Below are 21,130 nucleotides of genomic sequence, written 5' to 3'. Positions count from 1 at the left end.
TTCAGGAATCATGAAATGGGAAAAGCCCTGAGTTCAGGAGACTCAAGTTCTGGGCTGAGTATAAATGTTTAGTATTTGCTGTCCTTGGACAAGGAACGGGATGTCTCTAAACCACAATATCTTCAACAGGAAAACAGATTCTATTCCCTGCAGTTCTTACCAAGGTGTTGTAGTGATCAAGTCGGATAAGAAAGTGTTGGGAAAAACACCAAGCACAATATAAAGGTAAGGGCTGCATGGTCACTATTTCCTTTTACAAAGTGAGGCTAATATTTGATATTTATTGTACATTTACTATCGATAAGAATATTGGTATTCTTTAAAAACCAGGAAACCAGCAAGAATAAGAGAAAAATTAAAAGGAAATAGCAATAAATATAATACAAATAGAAGCAAGTAATAAATCAGTATGACAGGTCTCACACAAATGTGAATTGAGTGGACTCTTCAAAGACACACTCTCAGATGGGACGAAAAACTAAATGCTGTTTATAAGAAATACAACTGAGACAATGAAAAAACAGAAGATGAATGTCCTGGAAAACTTGTACAATGTTGATGCAAAAAAAAAAAGGCGGCAGTGTGCCAGGTGAACAGCAGACAATCCCAATTTTAAGGACAGAAGCATGAACAGGATTAAAGCAGGTATTTGACACCATGAAATAAGTCAAAATGAGGCATAAAGCCATTAAACAGGCCTATAAAGCAAAAACTCGTAGAACAATGTGAAGAACTAGAAAAAAATTAGAAGTAGAAAATGCATATATATATTTATACATATGTATATGTGTACATATATGCATGCATGTATTTCAGGTTCTGATAAAGAAAGCTAGCACAAATCGACAGCACATGAAAGACTTCCATATGCAACTGACAAGATAAAATTAGAGGAAAAAAGAAAAATATTTAACTCCAGAAATCTAAAAAAGGAGCTCCAATTAGGTACTTACCATGTGCCAGGCATTGGTTTTAGAATGTTACAACTATGACCACATTTAATTGTCAAGTATCCTTCCAAGACAGATACTTTCTCTTTATTTTACTTACCTCTCAGATGAGGAAACCAAAATACAGAGAGGTAAAGTTACCAGACAAAGGTCTGGAGCCCAGATTAGACCATGAAGTCTCATGCCATGGCCTTGCCTTAAACACAATACCCAAAATACTTAGAGACAAATAAAATACTCTAACAAGAAAATATGAAGGTTTTAGTACAGATAAAAGCTAAAGTTAATGAAATAGCAGACAGAACCAATCATAAAAAAGTAAATAAAATCTAACAAGTCCTTTGACAAGACCACTTGAACATGTAAATCCCTGGCTGGTCTGATTAAGTTCAAAAGAGAAAAAGTAAAACTGTCCAACATCATAAATGAAAAGGGAAATATAGCATCATCATATCATTACATCAACACATTAAACTAGAAAAGCTACATGAATTACATCAACAGCTGCCAAAAAGGCATTTGACAAAATTCAGCAATCTTTCCCAATAAAAACTCTTAAGCAAAAAAAGGACTACATGGAAACTACCTAAATCTAACAGCAGTCTATTTACCAAAAATCTATAGCAAATGCCTATAAATTGCTGAGGTCAAGACCTTTAAAATCAGGAACAGGAGCAAGGTATCTGCTATCCTCATGATGATTCAACTTCTGAAATTTCTAGTGATACATGAAATAAAATAAGTTATATAAATATTAGAAAAGAGGGACAAACATGTTTGGAATTTGCAGATGACCTGATCATATACCTAAAAGTCTCAAGAACTCCTCTAAAAACTATTAGAATTAATAAGAGAATTTGGTAAAGCGACTGGATAAAACATAAACAAACAAGAGCTTTTCTCCACACCAGTCCTAACAGGTTGGAAATAGAAATGGAAAAGAATCATATTCCATTCATACTGTGGCAAAAACAAGAAAGAAGACACAAATGAACACGGCAGGTCCAGGTTCTTTATGAAGAAAATGACAAAATCTCATTAAAAATATGAAAAACTACATAAGATAAATAAAATACAAAATCTCATTAAAGAACATGAAAGCTGCACAAATAGAGTCATCATGGGAAATGCACAAAAGTAAGAACAAATGTCTAGTAACAGTCAAGATATTTTCAAAGAAAAAAACCAAACAAGTAGAAAGCATGCAATAATAGGCTGTAAGACTTAAATGAAATGTCCGTTCTCAAAACAGTATGGCATTTACCTAGAAACAGATTAATAGGCCAGTGGACCAGTACAGAGAATCCCAAAATGCACACAGATAGATACTAGGGAAAATACTATCAATGACCTTTCAATTCAGAAGGGAAGGAAGCTCTATTTAAAAAACCGTGCTAGAGTAACTGATTACCCATCTAGAAAAGATGAAAGCTAGATTCTCTCCCTCATACCTCACATACAAATAAATATCAGAAAAAATAAAGCTTAAAATGTAAACGCTAAAAGAATAAAAATATCATGAGATACCCCAGGAGGAGAATATTCATATAAAACTGAGGGGGAAATAACCTTCTTATATAACCCAGATGCCATAACAAAAACCATATTTGATTACATATTCTTGTATCTTTGTTATCACAAAAGATAACAAGACAAAAGAAAAAGAAGGGATTGGGGAAAATATTGGCAACATGTTTGATTTAAAGAAAGGTTTAAAATCTGACATACAAAGACCCTCCAAAATGAGGAGGATTATTTCCCTTCAGGAAAATAATCAACAAACAGTAACAGGCAAATCACATGAGGGGAAAGGCAGATAGTTCGTGAAGATACGACAAGATACTCGATAATGTTAATAATAATAGTGTGAACATCAAAACAAGGAGATCTCATTTTCATCCAACAGACTGATGAAAAGTAAAAGGCTCCTGGATATCTAATGTTGGCCAAGGTGTGGGAACAGAGATTCCCACGTAATGTTGGTGGAAGTGTGAATCACCATAGCTTTTTGGGGAAGTAATTCCCAAACAATCCACTTTGGGGACTTTGATCTACAGAAGCCACTACCCTAGAAAACAAGACTGTATAACACGGGGCAAAACCCAGAAATAATCCAGATGTCCACCAATGAGAAAAGGACTGAGAGACAACTAAGCTACGTTCCTTCTATGGATTTAAGGCATGTATTTAAAGAATGAGTTGTAGCCACAGTGACTGATCTAGAGGGAGCCCGTGATAAAGTGCTAAATTTAAAAAGCCAAGCTGAAGACAATGTAAATAACACAACCCTATTTTTGCTATTAAAATGGAAAACTAACTAAAACTATATCCTGCATATTTTTTCCAGTTTTATTCAGATATAACTGACATATAATATTGGGTACATTGGGGGTGCCTGGGTGGCTCAGTTGGTTAAGCATCTGCTTTTGGCTCAGGTCATAATCCTGGGATCCTGGGATCCATCAGTATTGGCTCCCTGCTTGTGGGGGGGAGGATCTGCTTTTCCCTCTCCCTCTGCCCCTCTTCCCTGCTTGTGTTCTCTCTCTCTCAAATAAAAAAGAAAAAAATCTTAAAAAAAAAATACTGGGTAAGTTGAAGGTGTACAATTTGTTGATTCGATACACTTACATATTGCAAAAATGGTTACCGCCATACTGTTAGCTAACACCTGTATAATGTCATCTAATTACCATGTCTTTTCTGTGGTGAGAACACTTAAGAATTACTCTTTTAGCAACTTTCAAGTTTGCTTGAAAGTTTGGTTTTGTCTGATGCCACACAGAAGTGACATCATAGGGCATTTGTCTTTCCGTGTCTGACTTACTTCGTTAGCACAATGCCCTCAAAGTCTATACGTGTTGTTGAAAATGGCAAGACGTCTTTCTTTCTTGTGACTGAAAAATATTGCATCGTATATATGTACCACCTGCCCTTTATCCATTCACCCACAGGCAGTGACTGACTACTCACCATTTTTCCTGGACAACTGCTGGGCAAGGCACTAGCTTCGATGAAATACTTCCTGAGGAGATGTTTGCTGGGGTCCGGACTGTCCAATAAGATGTAGGAACAGAAGAAAGCCCCGTGCCGAAGCAGGAATATGGCGATGTCCTCATTTCCTAAAGGACAGAAAACGGCATTCAGACGTAGAGTGTGTCACCGTTGTCCAAAATGGCAGATGCTAATAGGTGAAATGGGAATGAAAAGGGTAGTTGTGCTGGTCGACCTTCTCTATGACCTCCCTTGAGGTGGCAAATTCCTGTTTGTGGGGGACTTTTTGTAGCACTCTGCCCTGTGAAGTGGGAACTATGGTCCCATTGGCCACAGCTGGTGCCTGTCACTGAAATCCCCTTGCAGGTGCGAGTGGGGCCAATGACGGAAGGTGCGGACATTTTGAAAGAGAGGCAAATAATGGAATTTGCAAACGTCTCCACACAGGTGCTTGAATTCAAGAGCCAGAGGTGAGGGCGAAGACAAGGTCCCACATCTCCAACCTTCGAGGGTTCCCATGGGCGGGATTGACAGGGGGACCCACCTGACTTGATGGCTGCATAGAGGGGTAAGCGCACGATGACAGGAAACTCGTTCTTCCTGACGGCGTAGCTTTCCGGGTCGGCGCCGTGTGTCAGGACGAGGAGCTTCACCAACCCCAGGTGCCCTCGCTGGCAAGCCAAAGCCAGCATCCAGTTCAACAGCCGCTGGGGGCTGCGGGGACCTGGCAGGAGATGACAGGACAAAGGGAAAATGCCACGGAAGAGTTTTGGTTGTTCCCATTCTGATCTCCCTTCGGACCACTGACAAAATTGAGCTGTCCCGTTTCCAGCCATAAGTCGCTTCTATCAAGTTGGTAGTGTTTTCTGGAATAGTCCCTTTGAATTGCATATGCTATTTTCCCATGTCATTAAAAACCCACTTGCTCATCACTTAATGCTAAGTGAGGAAAAGCAGCATTCACAACAGCATATATGGTACGATTGTAACTGGATAAAAAACTGCATGTGTGGAAATAGGACTAAAAGGTCCTACCCCAGTGTGGAAATAGGACTAAAAGGTCCTACCCCAGTGTTGCAGTAGTATCTCTGGGTAGTGGGATTGTGACCATTCGCCTCAGCCCTTCCCCCATCTCCAGCCCTGACCTCACCCCTGACATGGGCTTTGGAGACAAGCAGCTTAGGGTTAAAATATTTTAGCTGTGTAATCTTAAACAAATTTCTTAACTTCTCCCTGGCTCACTTTACCTATTGGTAAAATGGGAATAATAGCACTCATCTTCCCAAGTTTCATGTGAGGATTGCATGACATAATGTATTCAAGTACCCGGCTCTGTACGTTCTAATGTATTATTTGTCATTATGTTTTTAGAGTACTGGCACTTTGCTGCATTTCTAAATAATCTGTGAATATGTATATTACTTTCAAAAATGAAAGAAAAAAGGCTTTGCTGAAAGAAATAGATCTAACTATCCAGCCTAAAACTTTGAGAATTACTCCCTGCAAGAGCCACCTACTTAATTCCAGGAGGAAATAACACTTAACACATTGAAGGAACAGGGACAGTGTGGGCTGAAGTATTACAATATCTTCAAGTTCAAAGTAATGCAATGTCTTTTGGATGTAGCGGCCATGGAAAAATGATCTCGTCCTTCACACTGACACTTCCCAATTGCATCATCACACTGTCTCATTTCTAGAGGCTGAAGAGTCCTTAGGAACCAAAGTGCTCCCAGGCATGGAGAGAGGGACCCTCCCCTCCATGGTAGGAAATTGACCAGGAAACAGGGGCGAGGTTGGGATGGGAGAAATGAAAATCCAGCACAGAGGGCGCCTGGCCCAGAGCCTGGGCTGCAGCTGGTGCTAAATAAATGTCCCTTCTCTCTCTGATAACTGGAATTAACAACTCAAAGGAGGTGGTACGCGGATATTAACAAGTGATCCACAACTCGCTTACTGCAACAGTATCTAGAGAAGAGAAATGCAGTCATCACGCTGCTAACTTCTGTTGAGGGTGGATGTACACCCATCTGAGAAGGCTGTATTAGGCTATATTTCATAGCCATGATTTTACTAGGAGGAAATCAGAGCTCAGAGAGGTTTGGGAACTTGCCAAAGGTCCCACAGTTGGTAAATGGTGAAGTCAAGACTTAAACCCAGCAAAGCTAAAGGATTTAAACACTCGAAACCAAAGGGTGTTCTCTTAACCACAGGAAACGGCTACATGAATTTTCTGAGGCCCAAATCCAGTGATACTCCCCAAGAGAGCCCCATTAGGGTCTCCATCCCTCCTCTTCCTCCTTTGCTCCCTCACTGCTCAGCTACAGAGACCAGACGTTACATAATGACGTACTTTAAATGATGTCCACAGCTACACAATGATGGGTCTACCCCCTGTGAGCTTTTCATTGCTCCTCTTCTCAAACCCTCCTGTGTTCTCTAGTTGTGTCTTGTGTGTCTTCTGGTCTTACAGACAGACTCCCGACAGTGGCTGTGTTCCCCTCCAGTTTGGGAATCCACAGGGACACACACCGTTTTGCCCATCTCTGCATTTCCTGCAGGGTCCAGAGCAATGCTCTAGACTCTTCAGTCCTCAGCAACTCTGTCCCTAGTTGCATTGAAGATAGGATGCCCCAAGAGTAGCTGAAAGCCATGCTCAGGTCCAGCCAAGCTTGCTGCTCTGCAAAAGTGGGCAACTTAAGCCCTTTCCTCTCTTGTCTGCCAAGTAAACTCCTACCCAGCCTGCAAAACCTAGCTCAAATATCAGCTCCTTATCAGACCATTCTCTCTGGGTGCTCCCAGATCACTGTGTAAACACTTCAACCTCAGCATGGTTACACTGCACGGAATTACTGCTTTGATTTCCCTGCTTAACCAGGAGCTCTGCAAGATCTGGGATCACCGTTTTAAAAAGTCTGCATGTCTCTCAAGTTCTGCAGAATGCCTGGCAAGGCAATGCTCAATGAAGTATACGGCACAATTAGGTCGTGAGCCAGTTGGCGTAGAGGTTTGGGGCTAGAACAGAGCTAATCTTGGGGATCCCTGAAGAGAGAGAGTCTGCAGTTGGGGGTACCTAGGCTCCTCCTTGCCCTCCTATGTCTCACTGGACCCAACGTACACCTGTGGACCATAACACAGTCCTGATTTCTACCCTTAACCTCATTCTCCCTCCAGACACATGAAGGGGGCACTGGCTTAGAAGCAAGTCTGAGCACAAAGATACTCAGAGCACACTGTTGGACAACCCCCCGACAGGACGGCTACATAATCTGTGGGGCCCAGTGCAAAATACAGAGGTGAGCCCCTTGTTTAAAAACATATCAACAATTTCAAGATGGCGACCGTGGAGTGTTGAGGCAAGCATGGGCCTTCTGAGTGCAGGGCCCGTGCTGTTGTGCACGCATGAAGCTGGTCTTGCTCCCAAACAAAACCCTCACTCCCAAAGACCACCGCCAAGGTAATGCCTCGACCTGTCGCTGTCATCACGTGTGCCTGGACGTCCAAGGCCACCACAGGAAATTAAAAGGCACCAGGACACCTTGAGGCTATCAGAGAAAAAAAATTACAAGTTGCTAAAAACACCACGTGGCATGGGCCCTCCAGACAATGGGATATTATTCAGTGATGTGAAGAAATGAGCTACCAAGCCATGAAAAGGCATGCAGGAACTTTAAATGCACATTGTCAGGTGAAGGAAGTTAATCTAAAAAGACTACAAAACTATGAGCTCAACTGTATGACAATTTGAAAAAGTCAAAACTACAGAGACAATGAAAAGATCCGTGGTTGCTGGGGGGGCTGGGGGAAGGGAGAGATGACTCGGCGGAGCCCAGAGGACTTTGAGGGCAGTGAAACTGTTCGGTATCATACACTAAGGGTGGATACATACCATACATTTGTCAAAAGCCATAGAAAAGACAAACACAAAGAGGGACCCCTAATGGAATCTCAGGCTTTGGTTAGTAAGGATGTATTGGTATTGGTCCCTCAATTGTGACAACTCTATGGTATTGATTCAGAATGTATATAATGGGGGAGCTTTGGGGGGGAGGTATATGGGGATTCTCTCTACTTCCACATCAACATTTCTGAAAATCTAAAACCACTCTAAGGATAAAATCTATTAAATTTTTTTTTGGAAAAGGGACATGGTTCCATATTCTTTATCAAACGCGGCAGGAGAGAATTTACCTCCTGAGCTCAAGGGAATGAGACGTGCAATGTGGCGGTTTTTACTCTGGATTGTCAGTTTGATGGCCCAGATTTCTGGTTCTCCTGCTTGGTCAAAGCATGAAGAAACACGCGTTTTCAGGGGAACCTCCCCCTGCCTCCCCACAAAGCCTGTCTGATTCCTAAGAAGAGGTGATTCCTGAGAGGTGGGCAAGGAGCTCAGGCCCTGGGATTTACCTGGCAAAGATTCGAGCAATTCCTGTACCACGTCAGTGTGCCCAAAATGCGCTGCCACCACAGCCGGATTGTCGTCCGTGGGCTCGGTGGGCAGCTCCACCCGTCTCTCGGTGAGAAGGTACCGGACGGTCTCCAGATCGCCATAGGCCGCCGAGATGCTCAGAAGCCGGCCCTGGTCAACACAGAGCAGGGACAGGACTTCGGTGAGATGGCTGCTGTTAGGAACGGCCGGGAGAATCAACTCTACGTGCTTCACCAAGTCCCCGGGCGAGCCTGGAGCTGGGCTCTCTGGGACGGCCCCTACGGGGTCATGTGCGGCTGTGGAGGACTTGAAATGAGCCCCATGCAAAGTGACAGGGGCTGGAAGTGTCAAATCACACGCAACATCAAAGACAGCGCAAAAATGTCAACTATCTTGTCAATCATTTTTATATGGATGACATGTTGAAATGATCTTTAATATATCCAGATCAAATAAAATATACTAATACTTCATCTGTTTCTGTTTATTTTCTGAATGTGACTGCTAGACCATTTGATGTAAATGCGGCCCCCCTTCTATTTCCCTGGGACAGCACTGCTCTTCGCCCCAAGCTTCATGAGGATGGGATCTTGTGAGTATTCTCATCTGAAGCAGCATATTAGTACGTGGACAAGGAACATGGAGGTTCAGAGAGGTGTTGTGACTTGCCCAAGATCACACAGCTAGAAAATGGCTCTTGAGGACTGTACAAATGGCTCTGACTTTTCATGGGCTCCCAAGGTCTGCAAAAAGAATGCCCGATTGGCACGTACACAGTTTGACTGCATTACTAAAACTTCAAGTCCTCCTGAAACTTGGCCATTTCTGATGGACTTGGGCATCCACAGTGTTTAAGGGGGTGGATGCAGAATCATTCCACGTTGGAACGAGGTGGCCGGTGCCAGCACTGGCATTTGCTGAGGACCTGCTGTGTGTGAGGATGCCAGGGGCAATCTGTGACCTTCCTGAGTTTACAGTTAAGTTTGAGTCTGGAATCTGCCAAAACAGCCACGAGCACACATATTTTACTCCTGATATAAGTGCATTAGGAGTCACTTTAGGGTGAGACAGGCAGGGACAGGCAACAGAAGCCCAGGGACGAGAACTGATATATTAAGCTCTTATCACGTGCCAGATGCTTCATGGAACATTTTACTTACGTGGTCACACTTAATTCTGATAACAGTCTTAAGAGGACTGTATCTGTTGTTGATTAAAAAAAAAGAAAAGAGCCAGTTATTTTACCTGCAAAGTGAGCTGATTTGGGAATAGCAGAGGAATTGCAATGGAGGACAAGGAAACTATGGTGAACTATAGGCAAGTCTGGAGAACAGAATGGAGGGCTTGCTTTTATAAGGGAAAGGAGGAAGCTGGGATGGTGTTTTACTGAGTTCCCATTGGCTGGGCTGTTGCTGGGCAAGGAGAAATTCTTCCTTCCTCCCGCTGGAGTATGGAAAGTAAGCTTTTTCTCCGCGGGGAATGCAAGGTTTACTTCTTAAGGCGAGTGGTAATTCACGAGAATTTGCCCTTCAGGGCTTCCAGACTCGTATTTTAAATGAGGTTTCCTTTATTTATTTTCACACTGTTTCTATCTTGTGGGTGAGGAGGAATGGGAGGGTGGAAGTTTACAGTCTGCAGAACTATCCAGGATTTGAACTGGGGTCTGTCCAGCCAAAGCCTGTGTTCTCTCCATTCTGTCCAGGACTTCCCAGGAAATGTGGGACTTGGAAGGAGGCCCAGGCTGTGTAAGTGGAGTGAATGAGCTGGCCATGTGAGGTATGCATTCAATATGACCAGAAAAGAAAAACCACTGGCCTGTCAATCTTCCCAGGGTGGGGCCCACTAGGCCTGCCATTCCAGGAAAGCACTTGCATTAGGGGGAAAAGCCACAGAGATTGATTAAATGATTCACCACACACAACCAACTGCTGTCTAGACTCTAGCGGGTAAGAGTCTTAAAAGCCCCGTCCTCACAAAGTGGTGATGTCACAGGAGCCAACCCAGAGGGCAAGAGGAACCAGAGGGCAGGAAGGCTCAGGCTGGCACTCTGGCTAGAGACAGCCCAGAGGCTCAATAGCACATATTTATCTTCATTCAAACAGCATAGAAAAGTATAAAATAAAAAGGAGGCCTCGCTCCATGCCTCTATTTCCAAATGCCCTTTGCAAGAAAACTGCTTTTACGTAGCCTTCTAGAATGTGTTCATCCATATCGACACATGGATAATCCAATGTGAAGCCACACGGTTTTTTCACTTCATTCCTTGCAACTTTTATTGGCCTATAACAACCCTACAGGAAAGAACACACGTTGTGCGTTCAGTTTCATGAACTGTTACAAAGTGAACACATTCGTGTAATGGACACCCAGACCAGGGACGCAAGATTATCTGTGCCCAGAAGTCCCCTTTCTGCCCCCTTCTGGTCACTGTCCTACCTGGAATAACCACTATCCTGACTTCCGACACCACAGATAACTTTTTGCCAGTTTTTATATATTATTAAAGTGGAATTCTATTTTGCTTATTTTTTTATTTTTTCCCCCTTTTTGCTCTGAAATAGAGATGCATAGCAGACAGTCCTAAGGGGCACCCATGTTTCTGTACCTCCGTTTCCCCCAATGGTGACAGCTTATACCACTGTAGTGCAAGATCAAAACCAGTACTTTGACATTAGTACCGCGTGGGTATATTCTGCCATTTTGTTGCATGTATACACTTGTGCGATCGCCACCATGATCGAGGTGCAGAACCACTCCACTGCAAGACTGAGCCCCCTTTACAGTCTCACTCACTCTGCGGCCCACCACCATCACTAACCCGGAAACCACGAATCTCTCTTCAGTCTTTATAATTTCATCGTCTTGAGAACGTTCTACAAATGGACCATACAGAATGTGACCATTTGAGATTTTTTAATTTCCTGCTCGACAATAATGCCCTTGAGATCCATCTGAGTGGTTGCATATTTCAAAGAGTTTCTTTATTTCTTTATTTAAAATCAATTAATTAGCGTATAGTATATCATTAGTTTCAGAGGTAGCATTAAGTTATTCGTCAGTTGCATAGAGCACCCAGTGTTCATTACATCACGTGCCCTCCTTAATGCCCATCCCCCAGTTACCCTGTCCCCCCATCCACCCCCCACCAGCAACCCTCAGTTTATTTCCTGTGATTAAGAGCCTCTGATGGTTTGTCTCTCTCTCTCTGATTTCATCTTGTTTTATCTTTCCCTCCCTTCCCCTGTGATCCTCTGTTTTGTTTACTAAATTCCACATATGAGTAGGATCAAATGATAATTGTCTTTCTCTGATTGACTATTTGGCTTAGCATAATACCCTCTCGTTCCATCCATGTCATAGCAAATGGCAAGGTTTTGGGGGTTTTTGATGGCTGAGTAGTATTCCACTGTATATGTAGACCACATCTTCTTTATCCATCTGTTGATGGACATCTGGACTCTTTCCATAGTTTGCCTATTGTGGACATTGCTGCTATAAACATTGTGGTGCAGGTGTCCCTTTGGATCACTACATTTGTCTCTTTGGGGTAAATACCTAGTAGTGTAATTGCTGGGTCATAGAGTAGCTCTATTTTCAACTTTTTGAGGAACCTCCATACCTTTCCAGAGTGGCTGCACCAGCCTGCATTCCCACCAGCAGTGTAAGAGGGTTCCCCTTTCTCAAAGGGTTTCTTTATAATGCTTAGTATTATATTTATATTATATTATAGTACATATTACATATTTTATATAGTTTATATCTATATTATATTATATTCCATTGTATGTTCAACCATTCATCTGCTAAGAGTTTTATGCTGTGTCCAATTCCTTTTACAAGTAAAACCACTAAGAACAATCATGCACAGAGTTCTGTGTGCACATAAGTTTTCATTTCTTTAGGCGAAATGTTCGGGGTGCACATGCTGGGTCAAATATAAGTGTATTTTTGTTTTTTAAAAAACTGCCCAACTATTCTCCAGAATGGTTGTTCCATTCTATATTCTCACCATGATGTATGAGATAGTTTCTCTACACCCCTATCAGAATTTGATGTTGTCACTAATTTTTTTTTTTTAATTTTAGCCATCCTAATAGATATGCAGTGATATTTCATTGTGGTCTTAATGTGCATTTCCCTAATGGCTAAAGATGTTGAACAATCATTAAGTCTTTTCATGCACTTTTTGGCCATTTGTACTTACTCTTCAACAATATGTCTCTTCATCTGTTTCATACATTATTTGATTGGATTGTTTGTTTCTTAAGGTCAAGTGTTGGGAGATTTTTATATGTGAACTAGATATGAGCCCTTTGTCAGATAGGTGATTTGCAAATATCTTCTCCAAGTCTGTAGCTTGTCTTTTCACTCTCTTAACAGAGTCTTTCTCAAAGCAAAAGTTTTTAATTTTGATGTCCAATTTATCAATTTTTTCTTTTATGTATAATTTCTTTTATGGATTTTTAAAATTTATTTATTTTAGAGAGAGAGTGGGGGCGAGGTAAGGGAGAGAGAGAGAGAGAGAGAGAGAACCTCAAGCAGGCTGCATTGAGCATGGAGCCCGACATGGGGCTTGACCCCATGACCCTGAGATCATGACTTGAGCTGAAACCAAGAGTTGGATGCTTAACTGACGGAGCCACCAAGGTGTCCCTCTTTTATGGATTTTCTATCTCAACAGTCATCTGCAAATAGAGATAGTTTTATTTCTTCCTTTCAGATGTGTATGTCTTTTATTTCCTTTTCTTGCTGCACTGGCCAGAACTTCCAGTAATATACTGAATATAATTATGTATAATTATTCTCAAATAAAACTGCTAATATTATATTGAGAGTAGATACACTTGCCTTATTCCTGATCTTAGGAGTAAAGTGGTATTTCACCATCAAGTATGAAGTTAGTTGTTGGTTTCTGTAGCTACTCAGCAGGTTGAGGAATTTCCCCTCTATTCTTAATTTTCTAAGAGTTTCTATCATGACAGTATTAAATTTAGTCAAATGCTTTTTCTGCATCAAGTGATATGATAATATGATTTTTCTTCTTCAGTTTATGGCTTAATCCATTCAAACTGCTATAACAAAATACCATAGACTAAGTGGCATAAAAACAACAAAAATTTATTTCTTACAGTTTGGAGGCCAGAAGTCTGAGATTTAGGGTGCTGGCTTGGTTAGGGGAGGACCTTCCTCTTGATGGACGATCTCTTGTATCCTCATGTGGCAGAGTAAGGCTAGGAAGCTTTATGGGATCTTTTATAAGAGCACTAACCCCTTTCATGAGAGCTCCAGCCTTATGACCCAATCACCTTCCGAAGGCCCCAGCTCCAAACACCATCACATTATTCAACATACACGTTTTGGGGGGACACTAGCATTCAGTCATAGCAGTCTATTAAATATGGAGGATTATACTGATTGATTATTGAGTTACTGAACCAGTCTTGTATTTCTGGAATAAATCATGCTTGCTCATGGTGTATAACTCTAAATCATGCTTGCTCATGGTGTATAACTCTTTTTATATATTGCTGAAATCATTTGTAATATGTTAAGATTTCTTTGCATCTATATTCATGATGGACATTGGTCTGTACTTTTCTTTTTTGTACTGTCTTTGTCTGGTTTGGGTATCAGGTGTACTGGACTCACAGAAGTGTTAGAAAGTGTCTGTAGAGTTGGTATTAATTCTTCTTTAAACATTCGGTAGAATTCTCCGATGAAACCATCTGGGTTTGGAGATTTTTTAGGAGGTTTAAAATTATAAATTGAATTTCCTTAATAGTTAAAAGTTTATTAAAATTATGTATTTTATATTGGATAAGTCATACTTTCTATTTTTCCAGGATTGGTCCATTTCATCTAAGTGGTCAAATTTATGTGTGTAAAGTTGTTCATATTGTTCCCCTAGAATCCTTTTAATATTTGCAGGGTACGTACAGATACTTCCTGTTTCCTTCCTGATATTAATAATTTTTCTCTCTTCTTTTTGTTAGTTTTGCTAGACATTTGTCAATTTTGTTAATCTTTTCAAAAAATATCTTTTATTTCATTGATTTTCTCTATTGTTTTTCTGTTTAAATTTCATTAATTTTCTACTCTTACTTTTAGCATTTCTTTTCTCCCACTTGCTTTGGATTTATTTTGCACTTCTTGTAATTCCTTTAGGTGGAAGTCAGGATTATTATTTTGAGACTTCTCTTCTTTCTTAATGTAAGTATTTAGTGCTATAAATTTCCCTCACAGCACTGGTTTAACTGCATTCCACAAATTTTGACAGGTTGTATTTTCATTTTCATTTAGCTCAATATATTTTTTTAAAATTCCCTTGAGACTTTCTCTTTGACCCATGGATTATTTAAAAGTTTCTGGTTAGTTTCCAGGTGCTTGGAGATGTTCCTACTGTCTTTTTGTTATAAATTTCCAATCTGATTCCCCTGAAGTTAGAGAACATATTCTGTCTGATTTCAATTCTTTTAAATGTGCTAAGGTTTATCTTATGGCCTAGGATATGTGGTCTATCTTGAGCTCTGTTTTGTGGACACTTGAAAAGAATGTGCATTCTGCTGTTGCTGTGTGCAATGTGTTATAACTGTCAGTTCAATTCTGTTGGCTGATGGTGTTGTTAAGTTCTGTATCCTGGCTGATTTTCTGCCTGGTTGGTCTACCCCTTGTTGAGAAAGGGTGTCAAACTCTCCAACTATTATTGTGGATTTGTCTAGTTCTCCTTTCCGTTAGATCAGTTTTTGTGTCACATTTTGCAGCTCTGTTGTTTGGTGCATGCACATTTAGGATTGCTATGTCTTTTTGGTGGACTGGCTCCTTCATCATTATGAAATAGTCTCCCGGTCCATGATAATTTCCTTTACTCTGAAGTCTACTTCATCTGATATTGAGCCACTCCTTCTTTCTTTTGATTAATATTTGCACGGTCTATCTTTTTCTATCCATTTTCTTTAAACCTACATATAACCTATTTGAAGCGAGTTTCTCATGTTTTCTAAATCTGGAATCTCTTTTAAGTTTACGTATTTGGACTATTTATGTTAATATAGTAATTTGTATGTTAAATCAAAATCTGTCATGAAACTTTTTGTTTTGTTTTCTCTTTGCTCTTTCATTTTTCTCATTTATCCCCCTGCCTTCCTGTGGTTTCTGAGACATTTTTAAAATTTCATTTTCATTGGTCAATAGTGTTTTTTGTTTTTTTAAAGATTTTACTTATTTATTTGACAGAGAGAGACAGCCAGAGAGAGAGGGAACACAAGCAGGGGGAGTGGGAGAGGAAGAAGCAGGCTCCCAGTGGAGAAGCCTGATGTGGGGCTCAATCCCAGAACGCTAGGATCACGCCCTGAGCTGAAGGCAGATGCTTAAGGACTGCGCCACCCAGGCGCCCCAAGGTCAATTGTGTTTTTGAGTGCATTTCTTTGTCTTGTTTTTAAAGTGTTTGCTCTAGGTATTACATACATAGCTTAACAAAGTCTACTGGTTTCAACATTTTATCAATTAAAGTGAAGTGTAAAAGCCTTTCTTCCTTTACAGCACATCCAGAATTTATAATCAGATGGAAAATGCTTGATATGGTATTATGTAAGAAAAAGCAGTATGCAAAACTATATATACAATGTGGATGTATCTATATTAGAAACAACAACATATGCACGGATCAGCAGATGGAGAGAAAATATACCAAAATTGTTAAGTGGGACTGTTTGGATGCATTAGGAATATGGTTACTTTCTTGTTCTTTTCCTCTCTACTTTTACATATTCCTAAATTTTCTTTTTTTGAGCATGTGCTATTTTTATAATGGAAGAGAAATGTCAAAGAATACAGTCAGTTGAACCTTCAGATTGGCCTTTGTTGTTCACATTTCAGTTTATCCTCCCCTGTCCCCTGGGAAGGTGAAAGGGTTTGCATAGATGGTGGCAGGTTGAGAAGTTGGCTTGAAAGGACCGGCACCCACTATATGTGAAAGGAGGTAAAAAAAAAAAATCCCCATTATGATTATGATGATAACAAGGAAATAATCTGAGTGATAACCTTCATCCAAGCCAGGTCCCCAGTCTGGCTGGAGGAGCCAGCATTGACCCTACCTTCTCCAGCTGGGACGTGCTCTCGTCACAAGCCTCTTTGAGCAGGTGCTGGGCCCTGCTGGGGTTTCCTTGCTTGTATGCAGCATGAATGCCTTCTGTCCCAGGGCACTGTGCTGTGGGGTCACCGCTTGGTGTGGAGGGTTTGCTGCCCATGTCCTCAGCACCTGGGTAGACAGAGGCACACACACAATGTCACCATCGCTTGCCAGTGCCGCTCATGAGAATCACTGGAGAGGAGAGCAAGATGTGCTCCCTATGACACAAATCTGAGGCCTGAGGAAGAGAAAGGAGTAGTCTGAAATAATGCCAGTGTCACCAATGACAGCAGACCCCCGGGACCTGCAGCCCTGGGGGAGGGACTTCCGAGTGGGGCTGGTGCTGAGCCAGGCTGTCTGTGCTGTTGTGGAGGGGGTCCAGAACACCGAGGGCTGCTGTCTGGCTGGAAACACCCAGGCTGATCTTACTGACAGCAACAGAAAAGCAGGGGCTTTGGTGGGAGAGCTGGTGGTCCAGCCAAAGTGTCTCCCTGCTGTTTCCCTTGTGGGGATATAGTATCTAGTGGGGGAAGAAAGAAAGGCCTAATACTAGGGATTTGGAAATCTATCCCCTCTCTGCCTAGAAAACCCCACAAAGGGCATGGGGTTTAGAATCAGCAGCCCTCATCCACACCTGCCCTCGCACAAATATGCCACATTATGATCTTGGCAATCCCTGAAACTCTGGGCCTTGGGAAGCCCTTGGAGCAACTGGTGTGACTGGCCTAGGGTGTCCCTAGGATATTGCCTGACGCTGCCATCCTGGTTATCTGAAGTGTGGCTCAGCCGTCAGTTGGTATCTTGCTGTTCTCCAGGAGTAGACACTGGCTGTTTTGGGTGGAAGATGGTCCAGGCTGCTCCAGAACAGCTGAGCACCTGGTGCTACTCAGGAGAGTGGTCAGCGTGGCAGGAGGCCGCTGCGGCAATGCTGGGGCGTCCATGGGGCAGTTGTGATGAGCCCAGCACTGCACTGGGGGCCGAAGATGCACAAGGCAAGGAAGTCAGCTCCTACCCTCATTAGAACAGGGGTTTTGTGGACCCCAACGGCTGATGAACAGGCTTCAGAGGTTTCCTGAACACCTAAATCGGACACAAAGCTGTGTGAGCATGTGCGCAGGCATGAGGAGAAAATTCAAGGCTTTTACCAGATTTCCAAATGCGTAAGTGAACCAGAGTTAAAAGTTTTACCTCTATAAATACGACTTAAAAGACTGCAAAGAATGAGGAGTTATGTTCTCATGGGCTTTGGGGGATAGAAATTAACAATCTGATCTTCAAGTCTATATGGAAATTCAAAGGATTTTAAATATCCCAAATAATCTTGAAAAAGAAGACAACTGGAAGATGTACACCACCTGATTTCAAGACTTACTATAAAGTTACTGTAATCAGGGGGCACCTGGGTGACTCAGTTGGTTAAGTGTCCAACTCTTGATTTCAGCTTAGGTCATGATCTCAGAGTTGTGGGATCGAGCCCCACGTCAGGCTCTGCACTGGGTGTGGAGCCTGACTGGGATTCTTTCTCTCCCTCTCCCCAACTCCTGCTCTCTTTCTTTAAAAAAAATTAAAAATAATAAAAAAAGCTGCAGTAGTCAAGACATTGTGGTACTAGTATAAACAGATAAATCCATGGAACAGCATAGAGAGTTGAGAAATACACCCATACTTGTAATACTTGTACACCCAGTTGGTTTTTGACAAGAGTGCCAAAGCAATATAATGAGAAAAGCAGTCTTTTCAACAAACGGCTTTGAAACATCTGGACATCTACAATGAATAAAAAGAAACCCAGGCTCCCACTTCTTACCACACACAAACATTAACCTGAAATGGATCATGGACCTAACATAAAGTTTAAAATTAGGGAACTTTTAGAGAAAAAATGAGTATCTTTATGCCTTGAGAGTAAGCAAAAGTTTCTTTGATCGGACACGAAAACAATAACTGTGAACAGAAAAACTGCTAAATTAGACTTCAACAAAATTTAAAATTTCTGCTCATCAAAAGATTGATCTACCATAAAAAAAAATATAAGCAAGTTATATACCGGAAGAAAATATTTACAAAACCTAAACCCCCCTACCCCAAAAAAGAGAGAATGGTATCCAAAATGCACAAAGGACTCCTATAACTCAATAATAAAGGACAGCCTAATTAAAAATGGGCAAAGACTGGAACAGCAGAAGATATTAAAAATGCTCAATATCATTAGTCATCAGAGAGATGCAAATTAAAACCAGAAGGAGACACCAGTCTACTCCCAGCAAAATTACTAAAATTTAAAAAGACTTACAGTCCTTGGTGAGGATATGAAGCAAGCAGAATACTCATGTCTTATTGGCTGGAGTGTAAAATGGTATAACCACTTGGAAATAAGTCTGGCGATTTCTTATAAAACTAAACATACAGCTACCCTATGATCCAGAAAGTCTATTCTCAGATATTTACCCAAGAGAAATAGGTCTGAAAAACTTATCCAAGAATGTTCATAGCAGTTTCAGTCACAGTATTTCCAAACTGTGAATAGCACAAGTGTCCATCAACAGAACAGATTAACAACTACTATGGTTTGGTAACCACTCAGCAATAAAAAGGAATGAACTAATGATCCATGAAATGAGAGACAGGAAATCTCAAAAGATTATGCTGAGTGAAAGAATGATCGTGCAAGATGATTCCATTTATATGCTGTTCTAATCAATGGGTGGGAAAAAAAAATCAGTATAGTGCTTCCTGGAGGCAGGGACAGGCATGAAATTTACCAGGTTAAGGGGCAGGAGGAAACTGATATTTTTTACATTACACTGGTGTTATTTTTTACATAACATTGGTATTCTATTTCAAAGCTTATCAAATGGTCTAATGAAGAGTTGTGCATTTTGCTCTATATGGATTTTATCCCCAAATGCTATAAACAATATTGAACTGTAGTCAATAACATGAATGCCGAAGACTCTGAGGGTGAAGTATACAGATGCTCGCAACTTTCTTTGACATGCACTGAAAATATTGGATTGATGGATGAATAGAGGGATGGACAGATGGAGAGACTATGAGAGAGCAATTTTAGAAAATGTTAATGTTAATGGTAGACTTTAGGTGGTGGGTAATGGATGTACATGGCTCGATTCTTCAGCTTTATGTTTAAAATTTTTCGTAAGAAAATGTAGAGAGAAGTGATTCAAAATATCATACCCTAAATGCAGGGCCCACCATATGGCATCCTGAATGAGCTCCACCATCAGGGCAGAAAAATCCTGCTCTGTAGAAAGGCAAAGACAATCTGCTTACGGTAAAGGCCCTTGAAACTGTTCAGGGTCCTTACAGCTCATTCTAAGCCATGACTTTCTCTATTTCAAAGGCAACCATTCTGAAAATCCATGTAAGTCCAGAAAGCATCACACACAAACTGCATCAGTCACGAAACACCAATGTAAAATTGCTGCATCTGAGTGGAGATTACTGGGTTTTTTTGGCTGTATGTTTTTGCAAAGAGGAATCAGAAAACGGCTTAGTATGTAAGTGGTTGCAGTTCTGAGTAAGACAGCTTCACTCCCCATCACTCGCTAACAGTTCCATTAATTATTTACCATCAGAGGCCCTGGGACATTGGAAAGCTGGCTGGAAGCAGCAAGGCATTGGCAGGTTGCAAGAAGCAGGCAGAATCAACAGCAGCGGCATCCATCAGAAGGGGCACTTAATTATGTCATCACTCATCTTTCAAAATTAAACAAATATTTCCCTTATCTCTGTAAAATACAAGCGTGCATGTGTGTGTGAGTGTGTGTGTGTGTACGAGAAAGTATGAAGTGACCTCTTATGTTTACCATAGGGACGTAAATAAAAACAGTTCACCTTCAGTCCCACTTAAGCGACACTGAGAAGGCAGGACCTAGGGATTAGGGTGCATGTCAAATTAAAAGGGCAGGGCACCTGGGTGGCTCAGTCAGTTAAGCATCTGCCTTCTTCAGCTTAGGTCATGATCCCGGGGGTCCTGGGATCCAGCCCCTTGTAGGGCTCCCTGCTCAGTGGGGAGCCTGCTTCTCTGTCTCACTCTGCCTGCCGCTCTGCCTACTTGTGCTCTCTCTGTCAAATAAATAAATAAAATCTTTAAAAAAAATTACAAGGGATGATTTTACTTTAACTTGACTTTTAAATAACGCAGCATATGTGCAGTAAATGATGTAATCAGAACCAAGACTCTGCTCGATTCTATTTATATAATTTTTTAATATTGCGGTGTTTTCAGTTTTGAATCTGATTTTCTTTGGTTGTGTGGGTAACGCATGTCCACCGTCAGCGGTGCTGAGAGCTGGGGGCTCTGGTGCAATTGAATTGTTGGAAGGACGTTATGGGAAAACATCCGCTAATGCACATACATTTAATTCAATCTGCCAACTTCTTTTAATTTCCTGACATTATAAAGAGAAGGGTTAACATATATTTACATTGAAAGAAAAAAGGCCACAGTGCTAATAGTTAGTATTAAGGATGGGCTGGGGTGGAATTAATAATGGAATTAGAAAAGATTTTTCTTCTTTATTTTCCATGTTCCGCATAATGGAATTACATGACTGTTTTAGTTTAAACTTTAAAAAGATTACACAAGTAATAAAAGAACACATTCTCATT

General features: G+C 41.2%; 1 protein-coding gene across 1 annotated transcript in view; it reads right to left on the bottom strand.

The window, feature by feature from the left end:
• The window catches only part of LRRK1 (leucine rich repeat kinase 1), a 131,162-nt gene that overhangs the window by 79,446 nt on the left and 30,586 nt on the right, over nucleotides 1-21,130 (bottom strand). Inside the window, exons 2-5 of the mRNA XM_002922676.4 lie at nucleotides 16,464-16,627; nucleotides 8,349-8,520; nucleotides 4,486-4,665; nucleotides 3,921-4,069 (exon numbers count right to left, since the gene is read on the bottom strand). Of these exons, the coding sequence (XP_002922722.1) occupies nucleotides 3,921-4,069; nucleotides 4,486-4,665; nucleotides 8,349-8,520; nucleotides 16,464-16,627 (665 nt within the window). The remainder of the gene's footprint in view (nucleotides 1-3,920; nucleotides 4,070-4,485; nucleotides 4,666-8,348; nucleotides 8,521-16,463; nucleotides 16,628-21,130) is intronic.

This window comes from Ailuropoda melanoleuca, chromosome 9, assembly GCF_002007445.2.
Source record: "Ailuropoda melanoleuca isolate Jingjing chromosome 9, ASM200744v2, whole genome shotgun sequence".
NCBI classification, from domain to species: Eukaryota; Metazoa; Chordata; class Mammalia; order Carnivora; family Ursidae; genus Ailuropoda; species Ailuropoda melanoleuca.
The sequence above is the reverse complement of the archived record's forward strand: the minus strand, read 5'-3'. Positions and strand labels throughout refer to the sequence as shown.